General features: G+C 36.1%; 1 protein-coding gene across 2 annotated transcripts; it reads right to left on the minus strand.

Annotated features, from left to right (window-relative positions):
• Positions 1–453: 453 nt before the first annotated feature.
• KEA1 (K+ efflux antiporter 1) lies at positions 454–12,471 on the minus strand. 2 transcript variants are annotated; one of them, XM_059600237.2, is made up of 21 exons: positions 12,193–12,471; positions 10,077–11,821; positions 9,017–9,200; positions 8,829–8,919; positions 8,318–8,454; positions 8,169–8,228; positions 7,971–8,090; positions 7,464–7,532; positions 7,041–7,106; positions 6,278–6,367; positions 5,787–5,891; positions 5,577–5,705; positions 4,945–5,154; positions 4,557–4,706; positions 2,802–2,855; positions 2,590–2,648; positions 1,762–1,828; positions 1,515–1,691; positions 1,331–1,387; positions 730–804; positions 454–593 (listed from the first exon to the last, which is right to left on the minus strand). In XM_059600237.2, exons 2-21 carry the CDS (start codon positions 11,720–11,722, stop codon positions 474–476), a joined length of 3,666 nt encoding a protein of 1,221 aa, XP_059456220.2. In that variant the 5' UTR covers positions 11,723–11,821; positions 12,193–12,471; the 3' UTR covers positions 454–473. The 2 variants fall into 2 exon arrangements, with proteins under 2 accessions (XP_059456220.2, XP_059456219.2); XM_059600236.2 differs by having other exon boundaries at positions 12,127–12,471.
• Between the last annotated feature and the right edge of the window lie 2,640 nt (positions 12,472–15,111).

Consider the following 15,111-nt stretch of genomic DNA (forward strand, 5'->3'; position numbering starts at 1 on the left):
TGACATTTTAATCCGCATGATTTAAAAAAATATGTTGATTGGTTGCTTGTTGATTTTGTTACTTACATTTTTTTAATCAATTTTTATTTTTTAATTTTGACCCCCTAAACTAAAATCCTGGCTCGGCCATTGGTCGATGGCGAAATGGATGGTGTCCAATTCCACGTTTTAGCTCCTTTAGCCATCTTGGAAAGGAAACAGACTAAGGTATCGGAAACAACTAGAAAGGTAAAGCTGTCCGTTTAAAACGTTCTTTACAAAACACGGTTGAGCAAAATTTATCCAACATGTCTAAACGAAAAAAAAAAAAAAAAAAAAAAGAAAGAAAAGTGGAATGATTAATGCAAAGTACGTGTTCATGTGATTGCCTCTTTTTTTTTTTTTCTTTTTTCAATATCTGTACAAGTTATACCAACAAAAAATGTAATCCGCTACAAAGTTCTTCATGTTGTCTATTTTTTTATTTTATTTTTTTATATTGCCAGCGTCCCTTCACTGACTTGGCTCTCGTCTGAAGGATCCGAGGATTGAGTTTTGGATTTAGTGCCCCGAGAAAATCCATAACCAAGAGAACTTCCGCTGTTTTCACATAGCTGCACAAATAAACCATATACTTTAAATACAAGCATTCCGATTTCAGTTTTATACGTGACAAACAAAAGTACATGGTTTCTCCATTTCCTAGTCAAATAGCTTCTTATTGTATTTATATTTGGGAGAATTAATTACCTCAGTCAGCTCTGACAGATGTCGGGACCTGAATTCGTTAATAGTCGCTGCAATTTCTGACATCGGCAGTTTTGCCTGAAGGGAATCAGAAGAGCTCAGATGAAAGAAACATGCTAGCCAAAAACAAGTCTTTGGGGCTGAAAGTAAGGGAGATCTGTTTTTCCTCCCCTTCATATGTAAAGTTACAGTTTCGTTCCATATATATATATATATATATATATATATATAACAGATCTTCAGTGAGATGCATGGGCTATCTATGTATATCATAAAACACCGATATTTATCCATTAGACTAATCAACTCAGAATTTGATCAATTTGCTGGTTTATCATAATGTCAATATTTGTGAGAAAACCAAGGGTAACCGCTCCTTAATATGCTGACACAATCTGATGCACAAATTAGGGAATGAATCACACCTCTTCCCCCTCAATTATCAAATATGCAACTCAATTAATTTTTTCACACCACACGACTTCACACCAATTAATCACCCAGCATGCCATCACTTAACAATACTAAGAACATGTCAAAGCAACCAAAAACACAGAAGCTAATGTTGCAGTAACTTGTTATATGGGGCGATCAAGTTATTTACCTGAGAAAGAACAGCAGCTGCTAACTGTAGACTTGGTTCCAATGTCTCTGGGACAACCTATATAAGTTTTCTGACAGTGTGAGCGAGATATAACCAGAAAAGATGAAATCTAGAATAACTTTACACCCTTTTTTAACTTAATTTATAATATTTATTGATAAATAATGTGCAGCAGAAAACTTACCGCTGTAGCCCCTGCCTTTTCCAAATTTAGGCCATGATCGACATCATGAGCACGGACAAAGGTCTTCACGTTAGGGAAATACTTGCTCAAAGCCCAAACGGTTCTATAATTTGCACCAGGACTATCAAGAGTTATTGCCGCTGCACATGCTCTTTCAGCACCAACTTTGTGAAGGACCTAGTCACCAGTATAAAGCAAGTTAAATAATGAACTGCACATAAGCATACTTTCATACAGTTTGCCCCACCTCTCGACTGCCAGCATCTCCAAAAAACACAGGAAGGTCCAGGGAACGTCCAACTGCCACTCTATCACTGAAGACAACAGAGAACTGAGTTAAAATTAAATTTAACATTTTGCTTCTCCCTTCAAAGTTGCATTCAATCAAAGATTTTACAGAGATGTCCATAGAAGAGGATATAAAAAGTGAAATCTGAAGAAAAATAAGCATTAAACGATCATCAGTCCTTGTTATTTGCTTTAGTAATATTTTATTTCACACCAACTTGTACATTTCATTTGGCTAAAAGAGATATCAAAATTTCTTTTTTTAATTCTCTGCAAATTCCCCCTTCATGGCATTGGCAAAAATGTAATGTTCTGAGAAGAACTGAGCCATGCACACTAAGAGCCTATTTGGGATTGCGTTTGAGAAATAGACCTTTTAAGTCAAAAAGAGTTTTTGGGCAAAAGCTTCATTTTTAAGCTTTTGTCAAAAGTGTTTTTTTGACTATTTTTATGTTTTTTAGACCCTTAAAAATCCTTTTAATTTTTTTACCAAACGAGTACGTTTTTCTTCAAACGGGTTTTTTGAGTGTTAAAAGCACTTTTAAGCCCCTCAAATGCAACCCCAAGCAGGCCCTAAGTGAATTCTAAAAACTACGTTTGCACATATATCAACATGTTGAGTATGACTACTTTCGCAATATTTTGAATGCATCCTTTTCTGAAAGAAAGAATACGCATACGATCATACATCCCAATAACAGATTAATATAATGGCACTAGTTGTCCTGAACTGAAAGAGCAATAATTGAAAATACATGCTAAGAGATTTACAAAGTCAATTGGTTACCTCCTCACATCAAGAGCAACAAAAGGAATCAGTCGCTCTGAAAGAAGCTGAGCAATGATCTGGGAACCAAAAGAAGAAAAAGATGCTACTGTCACAATAGCTCATAATTTATGTACATACAAGATTTGCCACAACACAAATTTATTTAAGTAGACCTGAAAATTACTGTAACAAAAAAAAAAAAAAAAAAGACCTCCAAATTATTAACATACCTGGCCAACTCGTCCAAATCCACAAATGATTATGTGATCTTGCAAGTCATCTGTCTGGAAATAAACCAAGCCAAAATAAATCAAGACTAAGTGATGAATATATCTATACATTTGCCATGTCAATCTTAGATCACAAACAGATATCACAAACAGATAAGGGCAAATAAATTGTCTACTTGCAGTCACCGTACATACAACCCCAAGTACAAAAGTAGATTTGGCATAACCTCCTCATAAAATAAGTCTAGTAATGAACAGCAGCACTCGCAAATAGCAAAAAATAACAACACAATAATTGTAACAACCTAGGGTAAAACGCTAGCCACATCTGCGTTATTACTCCAAAAAGACTAATCAATTTAAAGTTTTCCTATAATTCTTTATAAAGCCCAATTTCACCTAGAAACTAGACAATGTGAGACTTAGCACTCATGACTCTCTTTATAAATCACACATATTATGTGGGTCATTTGTAACGACCCAGAAAAAAAATGCTAATCACGTCTGCGCCATCACCCCAAAAGGCTACTCAATTTGGAGCTTCCCTAAAATTCTTTATAAAGCTTAATTTCACATAGTAACTAGGCAATGTAAAACTTAGTATTCATAACTATCTATATAAACCACATACTCTATGTGAGTTATTCCTCATCTTCCTAATATAGGACTGGAATGTTACAATAATCATATTGTGCTATTATAGGAAATGCAAAAGAAAAGGCTACCTAGATACCAAAATGTTTTGTAGGCCATAAAAAATAAATGATTGAAAATGCTAGACATTCACGCCAATCAAATGGGCCAGACATCAAACGCAGGCCCCAGCAAGCATGTATCACTAGTAGGGCCCATTTTATGTAGCTGGCCCTACCAAAGGCCGACAGTCATGACTGGCTGATGACTCCCACTAGCAAGCCCCATAAATTAAGGAAGCTGCCCACCTAAAAAGTTGGATGTCACCCTACCTCCTATCACAAAAATCAATGCAACCAACCTCTCAATGAGATTGTTCGAATACAAGTGGTGCTCAAACCAAAATTGACTATAGTGCACAGACTTCATGTTGAAATAAACCATCTTCACTTTCTTTAGCTGCTTTTTTCCCCCTGACAGGACTTTTTTTTTCATAAGTAAACTTCAAAACTCTGTTGTTAGAGCATGAGGTCGGATTTTCCGATAAGTAAATTTTTTTTCTGTTTACTTCTGTGAACTTAGAGTGGCAACAAGCCAAGAAGGAAACCAACCCAATATATGGACCTCAATTAGATTATATCCCAATTACTTTCAACGTGATTTACCACAACCAAGTACATTTGAACCTCAAAAAGGGCACAGGCTGCTGCTGTAAACTGAATGCAAAAGAACTCCACAGCCTCGATACTAAGGCATTTAGCAGCAGATTAAAACAATGCCACTGCAATGCAGTTAAGAAAATATGGCCACTCTGCCCATCTCCATTACCTTGGCCACTTCCTTATTACATGAAAAAATAGTTAACTCCCATGAAAAGAGTTTCATTCAATCTTCTTGAGTATAAAATCACTTAAATTGTATCAGAATGGACAACTTATGATGATGAGTCACCAACTGGTTATTGATAACTGCACTCCTGACTTGCAAAACACATTATATGGTTACTTGAAAACTGTAAAGAGCAACAACTGTTGGTGATACTGCCTGCTCTAGGTATCACTAACTGCTGAAACTAGCAATCTTTGCAACCAATAGCAGTGGGTTCTCATATAGAAATTTTACCTCACTCTCAACGGGTAATAAACTTCGAACATCATGCTGCTCAAAACGAGAGGCAATTAACTGGCCTCCAGCAGCAAGCCAAGGTGTGAGGGCCATCGAAATTCCCACCACCAGAAACAGCAAAGATGACAGCTGAGTAGACATTATACCCTGCAGAAAGGACAAGTGAAATAGTATTCTACTAAGCAAAGACATCATTTTTTTTATGAAAGATTGTATAAGTGATAATCATGAAGACGACAACAATCTATATTTTATCTCAGCTAAGTAATTCAGCAGAATGAGTATGGTCCAGCATATGGTATAAAATTTTAGTAAAGCAGAATAATCTGCTAAATGCAAATCACCAAGTCTTGCAGATAAAACTTCAGTTTATGAGAAGGGAAACCTGATTAACAGCTTCACCAAAAGCCACAAATGCAAATTCTCCACCCGGAGCAAGAAGAAGACCAACTCTTATTGCGGATATGATTGAAATACCATAAAGCCTACCAACTAGTGCAACCAATAGAGTCTTGCCACCAATCAAGAGTCCCAATGTCCCACTGATCACTGGGAAGTTTGAAACAAGAAGTTTTGGGTCGATAGACATGCCAACCTGAAAACCACAAAGATTTCCATTAATTGCACATATCATTGTTCAATAAATTAGCAACACCGATGGGCTAAACTCAAGAAAAAATTCTCAGTAGAATATCCAAGTAACATTCTTGTAACCATCAATCAAACAATGATTATTATTCATGATTTGTAACTGATGGGCTAAACCATGATTATTATTCATTTTGATAAGAGTCCCATAAATAGCCAAAAGAATGCCTTGACAGGGAGATGGCCCGGAGCTGGAAGATACTAAACAGAGCGAAGTAAGATTTCCACATTTAAAATTCCTCTTATGAATTAATATCTTATCAAAGTGATAAAAAAAAGTAGCTTGACCATCAATAAACAAGGTTATGGAGCATTACAAAAAAGAAGAGAAAAAATAGAACTCAAAGAATGCCAAAACAAAGTACCTACCGTCATGAAGAAAAGACCCAATAAAAGACCACGATACGGAGCAATATCTGACTCAACCTGTAAGGAAAATTCAGTTTCTGCAAGGAGTAATCCAGCCAAAAATGCTCCCAATGCCATGGAAAGTCCAGCCTGCTCTAGGGCGGACAAAAAGAGAAACTTGTTACTTAAATAGAATACAAGAATAACAAATAGTAAAATGCAGAGTCATACCCTGGCCGTTAGGAGACTAGTCCCCAGAATAACAAGGAGCGTATTGGCAGAGAATATTTCTGCATTTTGATTTTCCGCAATTTGCTTATAGATTGGTCGAAGCAACTGGAAAAACCACAGAAAAGGAAAATAAATGCAAAACACAAGCTGTATTTCTTTGAATGAAAAATTTATAGAGATAAAAAAATAGCAGCCATTGTACCATGAAAGCAAACATCCCAAACATCATCTTATGAACAGACAGTGAAGTAATCCTTTTTTTCAATTTCTTTTTCTTAAAACTACGTGTAGGTTTTCGCATCAGGATTTCGACAAAAAGGGTACAACAACCTAGAAATGTACTCTATTTTTCACTGGCAAATCCCACATGGCCCACCAAATTAAACACAAGCTTCATCAAGATCTCCCGAGACATTATTATCGACAACAAATAACCCCATATCAATAACAGTGCCAAGATCACATTACTCTCCAAGATATCTGAAACTTACCAAGCGACCACCAGCAATTATGGCAGTGATGGCAACTACTGCCTTGACAGCAGCCAGTCCAAGAGCTTCAGCAATCGCTTGGAAACCAATCTGAAGAACAACAGATTATTTTTCCCCAGATGACAGAATAAGTAGCACAAGAATCCATAACCATGAAAATAACAATAATAATAGACACAACTACAGAAGCAAGTAAATCTTGTCCAGATTTATGCTTCTAAAAGAAGAACACATAAGTTAATCTGCGTTATATGATCAACATTTAACTGCGAGTAAAAGGCAAGGATGGATGAAGAAGTTTAGGTTGATCAATAAACACATGCTTATGGAAGGAACAGCACCAAAGGCTGCATGTCATTTCTGTGATCTGAGCATAAAAGATTAAAAAGGAACACTAAAAAGTCTCTAGTTCCTAAACAACATTCTGAGGATAGGGAAAGAAAGAGAAATGAAAATTGGATATGAAACTCTTATTTACTGAGCAATTTGGCATATCCAACTGCAGTGTCGCACTTTTGTTTACTCTTTCAGTAGTTTAACATATTAACTTGACCTTTACATATATTTTCTTATGTTTTCTTCAGATCAACTGCCTTTATCCCTTATACAGCATATATCATAATGATTTTCACTAAGTATGTTCCGAACACATTTGAGTCACAAATAAGTACTGATATTGGCACACAAAATAAATATTCAAAACATTCATTGCCATATTTGATAAAATGAAGAAAAGGAAAACCAAAGTACAAGAAAATATTACCCCTCCTTTGGATGAATTAGGTGAAATAAGAGGGATGAGTATCAGCAAAACGACAACAGCCAAATCCTGTAAGAAACCAAAAGAAAAAATTAATTTTTTACTCTATATTTTGTTTTAAAGCTCAAAATGTATGTAATAATTAAAGGAGCAAGAGCATCTGAGAAAAAACAAGGAATGGATTTCTACACATTCTTATCAAGAAGCAATGCTGCACGGAAGCTGAATACCAATATTATGCATCTTTAGATTTTAGTTTCATATTTTCATCCTAGCTTACTGTGAAGAAACAGGCACATGGCACAGCAAGTAACAATATGTACATCACCAAGTAAGAAGCAGTTCAGTCAGGGACTGAATAAAAGAGCAGAAATATCTTGCACAGGACATTTATTTCAAGACAAGCACAGAATTTTCAAAACTAACCTGGAAAAGCAAGACAGAAAATGTAGCACGTCCATGGCGTGATGTGCTCTCACCTCGCTCCTGCAACACCTGCAAAGAAGGTCAATAAAATTTGATTCACTTATCTCTTGAAAAAAGAAGAAGCAAATAGTGGGTTCCTGCAGTTTTGACTGTCAATATATATATATATATATAAAATTTACTGACAAGGTCAACAAGAGGCATCAGAGGCCGTGACGAGCCACATTATTGGATCATGGATCAAGTCCAACTGGCGGTTTTCAAAGATTTTGCAAGACTATAGAAAGTGATTAATATTGAAAAGAAGATGATTCAAAGAATACATGAGTCTATTGCAACGTATAATATGTTTAAGGATATTACATGTTATTGAAATGTTTGGTTTAGAAGGCTTATATTAATAATTAAAATTTTATTATAATATCTGTTCCCTTTTTTCATCAAAATGGGAGGAGTCTTAGTAGGAGGAAACAAGAATGTCTAGTGGGAGAAAAAAATGATCATTACCTGCAGGACAACAGCAGTGGATGATAATGCCAAGCCATTCCCAACGACAATTGCAGCAGGACCAGGCTGCCCACAAACAAAATGAACAACCAAGCCAACCACCACTGCTGTCACCAAAACCTGCATTTGTAATGAATATTAAGAATCTAAGGTGCAACCAAACACAAATGATAACCATAAGATGAAGTTCTCAATTACCTGGGCAGAGCCTAACCCGAACACATATTTCTTCATGGAACTTAGCCTTTCAACAGAGAGCTAAGAAATCAAGTTCAAAGCTTAAGTTTACTTTCATTAGGGCACATAAAATGTGGTAGAACAGCAAGATTTATAAAGATAAACCCCACCTCAAGGCCAATATTGAACAATAAGAAAACAACCCCAAATTCCGCAATTGCCTTTGTCCCATGCACGTGGCGAATAATGGAGAGACCATAAGGCCCAATCAAGATGCCAGCAGCCAAGTAACCAAGAACAGGACTTCCTGTACATCACAGCAGATAAGATACACACCATTAATGAAATGATATGTAAAAACTTTGGGCACAAATTTTAAAAATGAAATAAAGGCCTAGTGATATATGTGCAGATGATGGCCAGGTGCATAAAGGATCAGCAACATTTTAGTCACCAAAACCATTAAAGTCCTAAGCATACCACTTCTGCCTAAGTTCAGGAAAGCAAAACAGATGGCAAACAAGGAAAGTTAAATATAGAACAAGCAAAAGCTTTCAATTATGTATGGATTAAGAATTATGTTCAATGATAGGGGATCATGCAACTAAATGCAACCTCATTATATTCGATAATATAAGTTGACGTTCAATGCTAGTGAAAGGTATATAGGAATTCAAATACCTCCAGGAATTTTCTGAAATATAGGCACAAATATAACACTAGCAAGCAATAACCACAACATGTCGAAGAGGGAAGCTTCCTCCTCGTTCACCTAATAAATAATTGAATACATAATCAGATCAACAAGTTCTACATGTGGTAGTAAAGACCAAAAGGCAGAAGAAGTGAAGGGAAATATGATGGCCTGCCTCTTGATGAGGAAGCATCGCTATTAGTTTTTTAACTCTCTTAGGTAGTTTCCGTAATTGTCGAACTAGAGGCTTTGCACTAGAGGAAACTTCTTCGATACCAGCTTCAATACTTGTGCTGATGACATCTGGAGGTTGCAGCAGCTGAGCATTCCTCTCTGCTCGATTAGCATAAAAGGTGACCCTGTGATGAAGTTCAGCATCTTGTGATCAGTGGAAGGCAAACTTTTACACTGGAAATAACAACCTAATTAAAGAATTAAGGCACAGGACAATCCTGAAGAACTAAGGAAGAAAAGCTATATGTAGACTTAAAGCATTCAAGTACTGCCTTCCTTCTTTCTTTGGTTTTTTTCTTTCTCCTTTTGATGAGTAAAAACCTTATTAACTAATCTGAAGAGGGGACAACCCGAGTACACAACCCAAGAAATATACAAGAGAAAAGCATAAATGGGAAAACTAGAAATGCAAAAAGTCGAAGAAACCAACAAGACCAATATTATTAGGATAAAATAGTCTGTCCTAAGTGTTGACATATAACATTCCCAAAGAAACAAATATCAGTCTCTCGGAATTACTTAGAACCTCAGAAGTGTCATGTCATTAAATCAGATGACTCATGCACAAATACTCAAAAAAATTCAGTAACCACATAATATACGGATTATCCTTTAGTAAAGCAGTACTGCAAGGATGAAAAGAAAAGACTTAGGGAGTGTTTGGTAAACCCTTTTCCACTCTCTTTCTTTTGTTACGGTAACTGAAGTGGATTGATGTGGAAAAAAGTAAGAATGTTTGGTATGAAAAAGTGAAAAAGTAGTATGGAAAAGTGAAAAAGTTTTGTTTTGTAGTATTTTTTTATTTGAATAGTAGTAAAAAGTAAATAAAGTGATAAAAAGTGAATGATGTGATATAAAAAATGAAAAAGTGAGAATATTTTGATGTTAATTGTTTTAGGAAAATGAAGCGTGAATAGTGTTGAAGGGAGGAAAAGGGGTTGCCAAACGGTGCCTTAAGGAACAAATATGTTAAACCAAGCAGTAGCATATCTAATACATACCCTGCTCCAAATAGCAACAATCCAACAACTAGATTGGGCAATTGCTTCCTTGCAGACTCCATGAGACCCTGGAAAACTGATGCTGGTGTCAACTCAGTCCCATCTGCAGTAAAAGAGAAAAAGGAAGCAGAAAAGAAGCGCGAAGATTTCTTCAACAATGCCTTGGGAGCATTAAAGGGTGAAGTCTCCTTAGTCAAATCCTTCTGCATATCCTGCTTTTTTGTTTGAACCACATTCTTTGATTTTTCTGCTTCTAGTTCAGCTTCTTTAGGTGAGTCTAAACTTAACTTTCCATTCTCATGATCACTCAAATCACCAGATATATTCAAGTATTCAGAACTCTGACTGCTTTTACCCAACTGGCTATCTGGTAAAGGCTTGGTACCTAAAAAGTCCCCATCAACTGGCACATCACTGTCCCTTTCAACAGGAGCATAGTCAGAAACACCTTGGACCATGCTCTCCTCCTCAACCACAGCCTCATCAATCAGGGCCTGTCCTTGGATAGCTTCTGGATGATCAAGATGAGAAATGGACAGAGATTTATCTGCCCTCTGTAATGCAATCTCTGCATCATTCACACGTTGTGTGGCCTCAAGTTCAAAGGCAACAGCCTGCTCTGCTAAAAGCATTATGTTTGCCACATCCTCCTCAGCTTTCAAGGCATTCAGCTGTGTTTTCTCTGCAACTTCGTTCAATCTGTCCACTTCCTTCTGCAACTCCTCCTTTTTACTCTGCAGGTGTCTCAACTCTGCCTCACAACTTGTCAAATTCTCCTCACATTTCTTAATCTCTTCCTGAGCAACTAAAAGCGTTTTTTCCTCTCCACCAATATTATTTTCCCCATCACTCTCTCTAGAACCTTCCAAAGAATCATTCCCTCCTTTTGCAGCCTCCAAAGATTCAACTGCCACCCGAAGCCTTGCCTCAGCTAATGAAAGAGCCATTGTCGCTTTTTGAACAGCTTCCTTGGCAATACACTCTTCATTCACAATCTCTTGAATGGCATCAAGGGAAGAATTAACATCATTCCAGGCACTTGCCACTTCGTCCTGCAAGGCTATCGCAGTTTCTGATATTCTTTGAGCCTTTTCCTCGAACATGGTACTATTAAGCCGTCCAACTTCCAATTCTTTTATTGCCTTTTGTAACAATTCCCTGAGTTCATCAACACTAGGTACCTCCACTTCTTCCTCCTGCCCCTCCTCCCGGGAATCATTTAACTCACCACCATCAACTCCTGAACCCTCATCACTACTTTTCATGAGTTCTACATTTCGACCATTCCCATTTACATATGCTAAAGAATCATTACTCTGACACCATGACCGAACCGCTCTTGAACCTTTAAAAACATTGTCAAACTTACAAAACAAAGATGGTCTTAAATTTGAACTCCACAATTGACTATCAAATTCCCCTGTGTCAACCATAATCGTATACCTAGAACTTCTAGAAGAAACAATTCTTTTTGTCTTCATACTCAAATGCGGCTTCAATACGAATATAGAATTACCCAGAAAGTTACAGCAAAAACGGCTACCTTTAAACTGCAAATACGACTCAGAACGACCCAAAGTCTTGTAACTTGTGCCCTCGCAGCCATGAAACACGTTTGGCTGCCGAAAGCTACAAGAAATATCCATATCTCTTAACCTTTGTGGAACAATATTCTACTGTGCACAAATCTTTGTATACACCCTACAATCCATTTCACGTGCTCACTTCGGCCTTAAGTCAAACACCTGGTGAAAAAAAAATCAATTTAACCAAACGAAACAAGTACTTACTATTATTGAATCAGTCCTAACTAAGATATAAACTCAATATTACTGAATCCAGTCCTCACTACTTAGATATAAAACTGATAAACCATGTATACATGCATAGGGATCTCGCATACACACACTCACACATGCGCACATGCATAAATGTATATTTTCATCCATAAAAAAATGTGATTGAATCCAAATTGTAACAATTCAAAGGTGCTAACAACAAACACAAGTAAAACACACAAAACGAACATAATTAACAGGTGTATACATACATTTCTGCGTATGGATACATGTAGCATGTAAGTATAAGCATATGTATATAAACGGGCAGGACCAACCGATCATCAATAGGAACTTTGGGGATCGAGCTGAGAAAATCAATGGCGGAGTGTTTGAGAAAGTTAGGGTGTAAAATGACGGAACTTGATAACAAATCGACTTGATATTTTTATGTTTGGACTTTGCTTGTTTGTAGTAAATGATTACAGTTTGTCTCTCTAGGCCCTGCTTTCTCTCTCTACTTTCTCGCTGTTTGTTTGGAAGGTGAGAAAGTGCAAGAAAGTGAGAGTTGGCCGAGAAAATGTGCTTATTGGTGGAGTATTTTTAACTCGGGTGCTTTTACGGGAATAGCCTTTAGGCCTTGGATGAGTGATATCACGCGATATATGCTGGGGATATTCTCAGAAATGACTGACTCCCAATCGCACTTAATGCGCGTGTGAAACCATCCAATGGTGCAATAGGTGGCGGCTGCCTGCGCAGTGCGCTTGTCGCGACTTGTGAGGAGAACAACCTGAAGCACGTCATTTTGTCCGGACAGGATCAGAATTTCCAATCTCTTCGAGAGCGCGTGAGCTGAATCTTGTTTATTTTTATTTTTCTTTCCTATTTTGCGCTAATTGTTTAAAAATCCTTAAAATGGACAATTATCATCGAGACGAGACAAAAATTATCTATGCCAATTATCAATGATTTGGATAACTATTGTAAGAGATTTCATAGAGAATTCAGTCGTTCAAATAAATTTTGGGTTATTTGACCATCTACTCAAACAGTTTAAGATACAATTAAATCTTAAACTTTCTTACCATAACTGTTTAAATTAATAAAGTAAGTAATTATTATCAATTCCATTTTATCTTTGAATTTTTTTAAAAAGCAAAACAATAGTTTATACAATGGCAGATTGACATTACACATTAACACATTGAAACTATATATATATTTCTAACACCTCACATCTCCAATGGAACCAAAACTATATATTTCATTAACCATGCCATTAAGCATTTGAGAAAACCCTTAAAACCCTTTAAATTGAGATTTTTTTTTTTTTCTTGACATGTCCACACAAGGGAAGAGAAATGAGAGATTCGAATTAGTGACCTCAATTTCATGAGGCGTGGTTCACAACCGATTAAGCTACCCCTTAATGACAATATTTAAATTGAGATAACTGATGACAGAAGGAAAGAACTATTTAGTGGAATATATTTAACCAATTTAAAGAAACCATCTATGCCCTCCCCCTTGGTGCTTGGGCTCGAGCTGGCCTCGATCCAAGCTTAAAAGCCTCTTTGATTCTTATATGAGTTGAACCCTCATTTGCACCCTAAGTCATGTGAGTTTTTTTTTTTTAATGGGAAAATACATATTATTCATTTTTTGTTACATCACAAATATGTTAAATCAAATATACATAAAATAATAATAATAATAATAAAATAAATAAATAAATAAAAACCCCACATATATGTTACATCACGAATTAAATTTCAAGTACTCTGTATAGCATTACTCGCTCGAAGCAATATTATTCCGATACAATGGGAGATAAGAAGGAACATTGTCATTTGTTGTTTTATAAAATGATGATTATGTGAAGTAAAACATGATGTTACCCATTGCTCTAATAGGGAAATTAAACTGGAGAAGCGAAATCGAATCATCATAATAGAATATCCATACCATGTTTGATAGAAGTGACGCATTCATCAAGGGTCTAATATGCTCCATCTCAAAGCTCAATTGAACTGGAAGATCCCCATGAGCAGAACCCCCAATTATACATTCCGAGAGCTGTAGACAGACAACACCAAGTGCAAAGTAAGTGTTTGATACAAGTATCCTCTTCTATTAATCACAGCATGCAAAGATCATCATATATACAGAGGGATAATTAGACCTTCGTGAAGAAATTGTACCATATATATTATATAGTATATAGTATTAACAGATTCTTGAACTTCACTTGTTTATCAGTTAAGAATCAAAAGTGAAAGCAAAAACAGGCAGGGAAGTGAGGATGGGGAAGGAGGAATTTGATTAATGGTGCTCGGCATACCTCTTTCTTAAGGACAATTTCCGCATTCAATGCAGAGACCTTCACTTGTTTATCTGATATAGCTACAAAAACTGAGGCGACAAGAATGTGTTAGTCAAATAAAAACATGCAAATCTTAATATCTAAAAGCGGGAAAAAATGAACTTTTGCAAGCAACAAGAAGCCTCTGAGATGTCTAACATGATTTAAGAATTGTCTTTTAAGAATTAGATCATTCACTCACTGTACAGTAAGCTACAAGCCAATGGAATATTAGTTCTGAGTATCAAGGTGAATTATATCCACCTTTAGGGATGTTCTGTAGTATATAAACTAATTCTTATCATGTATTAAGAAATACTCTAATGATTTCAGGCGTCCCACATGAGTTGAATGCAATCTTAATTTGTGTATATAAGCTTTTTTTTGACACTTTTTCGATGTAAGTTGACTTTTAAAGGTATTTTCGCTACCCAAAATTTGTATCATTTGATATTATACTCAACCAACCACCCACTCTATGTGGGTTACTCATTTTTCCTATATAGAACTAGAGTGTTAATTTGTAATGACTTAGAAAAACACTAGTCACATCTGCGTTATTACCTTAAAAAGATTAACTAATTTAGAACTTGCATAGAATCACTTATAGAGCCTAATTTCATCTAGTAAGTAAATAATATGAAACTTAGTAGCCATAAACCTTTCTTATAAACCATTCATTTTTTATCCAGGCTATCTTTTCAATATAAGAGAGGCGTTAAGGCTTATGAGACTTGTTTCTGAAACACCAAGAGGGTGCAAGAGACTTATGAGAAGTGTGACTGAGAACCTCTCTTACAAAAAAAAAAAAAAATGAGAACCTCAAAGAAACAGAACATAAAAATAGAGAACAAAACAACAGCTGCTTCTGAATTTCTGTCATTTCTACCAT

This window comes from Corylus avellana, chromosome 6 (assembly GCF_965113065.1).
Source record: "Corylus avellana chromosome 6, dhCorAvel1.hap1.2, whole genome shotgun sequence".
NCBI classification, from domain to species: Eukaryota; Viridiplantae; Streptophyta; class Magnoliopsida; order Fagales; family Betulaceae; genus Corylus; species Corylus avellana.

Excerpts from the sequence above, each read along its gene's own strand:
- KEA1 (XM_059600237.2), bottom strand. The coding sequence starts at position 11,722 with ATGGATATTTCTTGTAGCTTTCGGCAGCCAAACGTGTTTCATGGCTGC. Across the intron at positions 9,201-10,076 it reads TTGTTGCTATTTGGAGCAGG|GGTCACCTTTTATGCTAATC; the intron begins GTATGTATTAGA and ends ACTTCATCACAG. Across the intron at positions 1,388-1,514 it reads AAAAGGCAGGGGCTACAGCG|GTTGTCCCAGAGACATTGGA; the intron begins GTAAGTTTTCTG and ends AAACTTATATAG.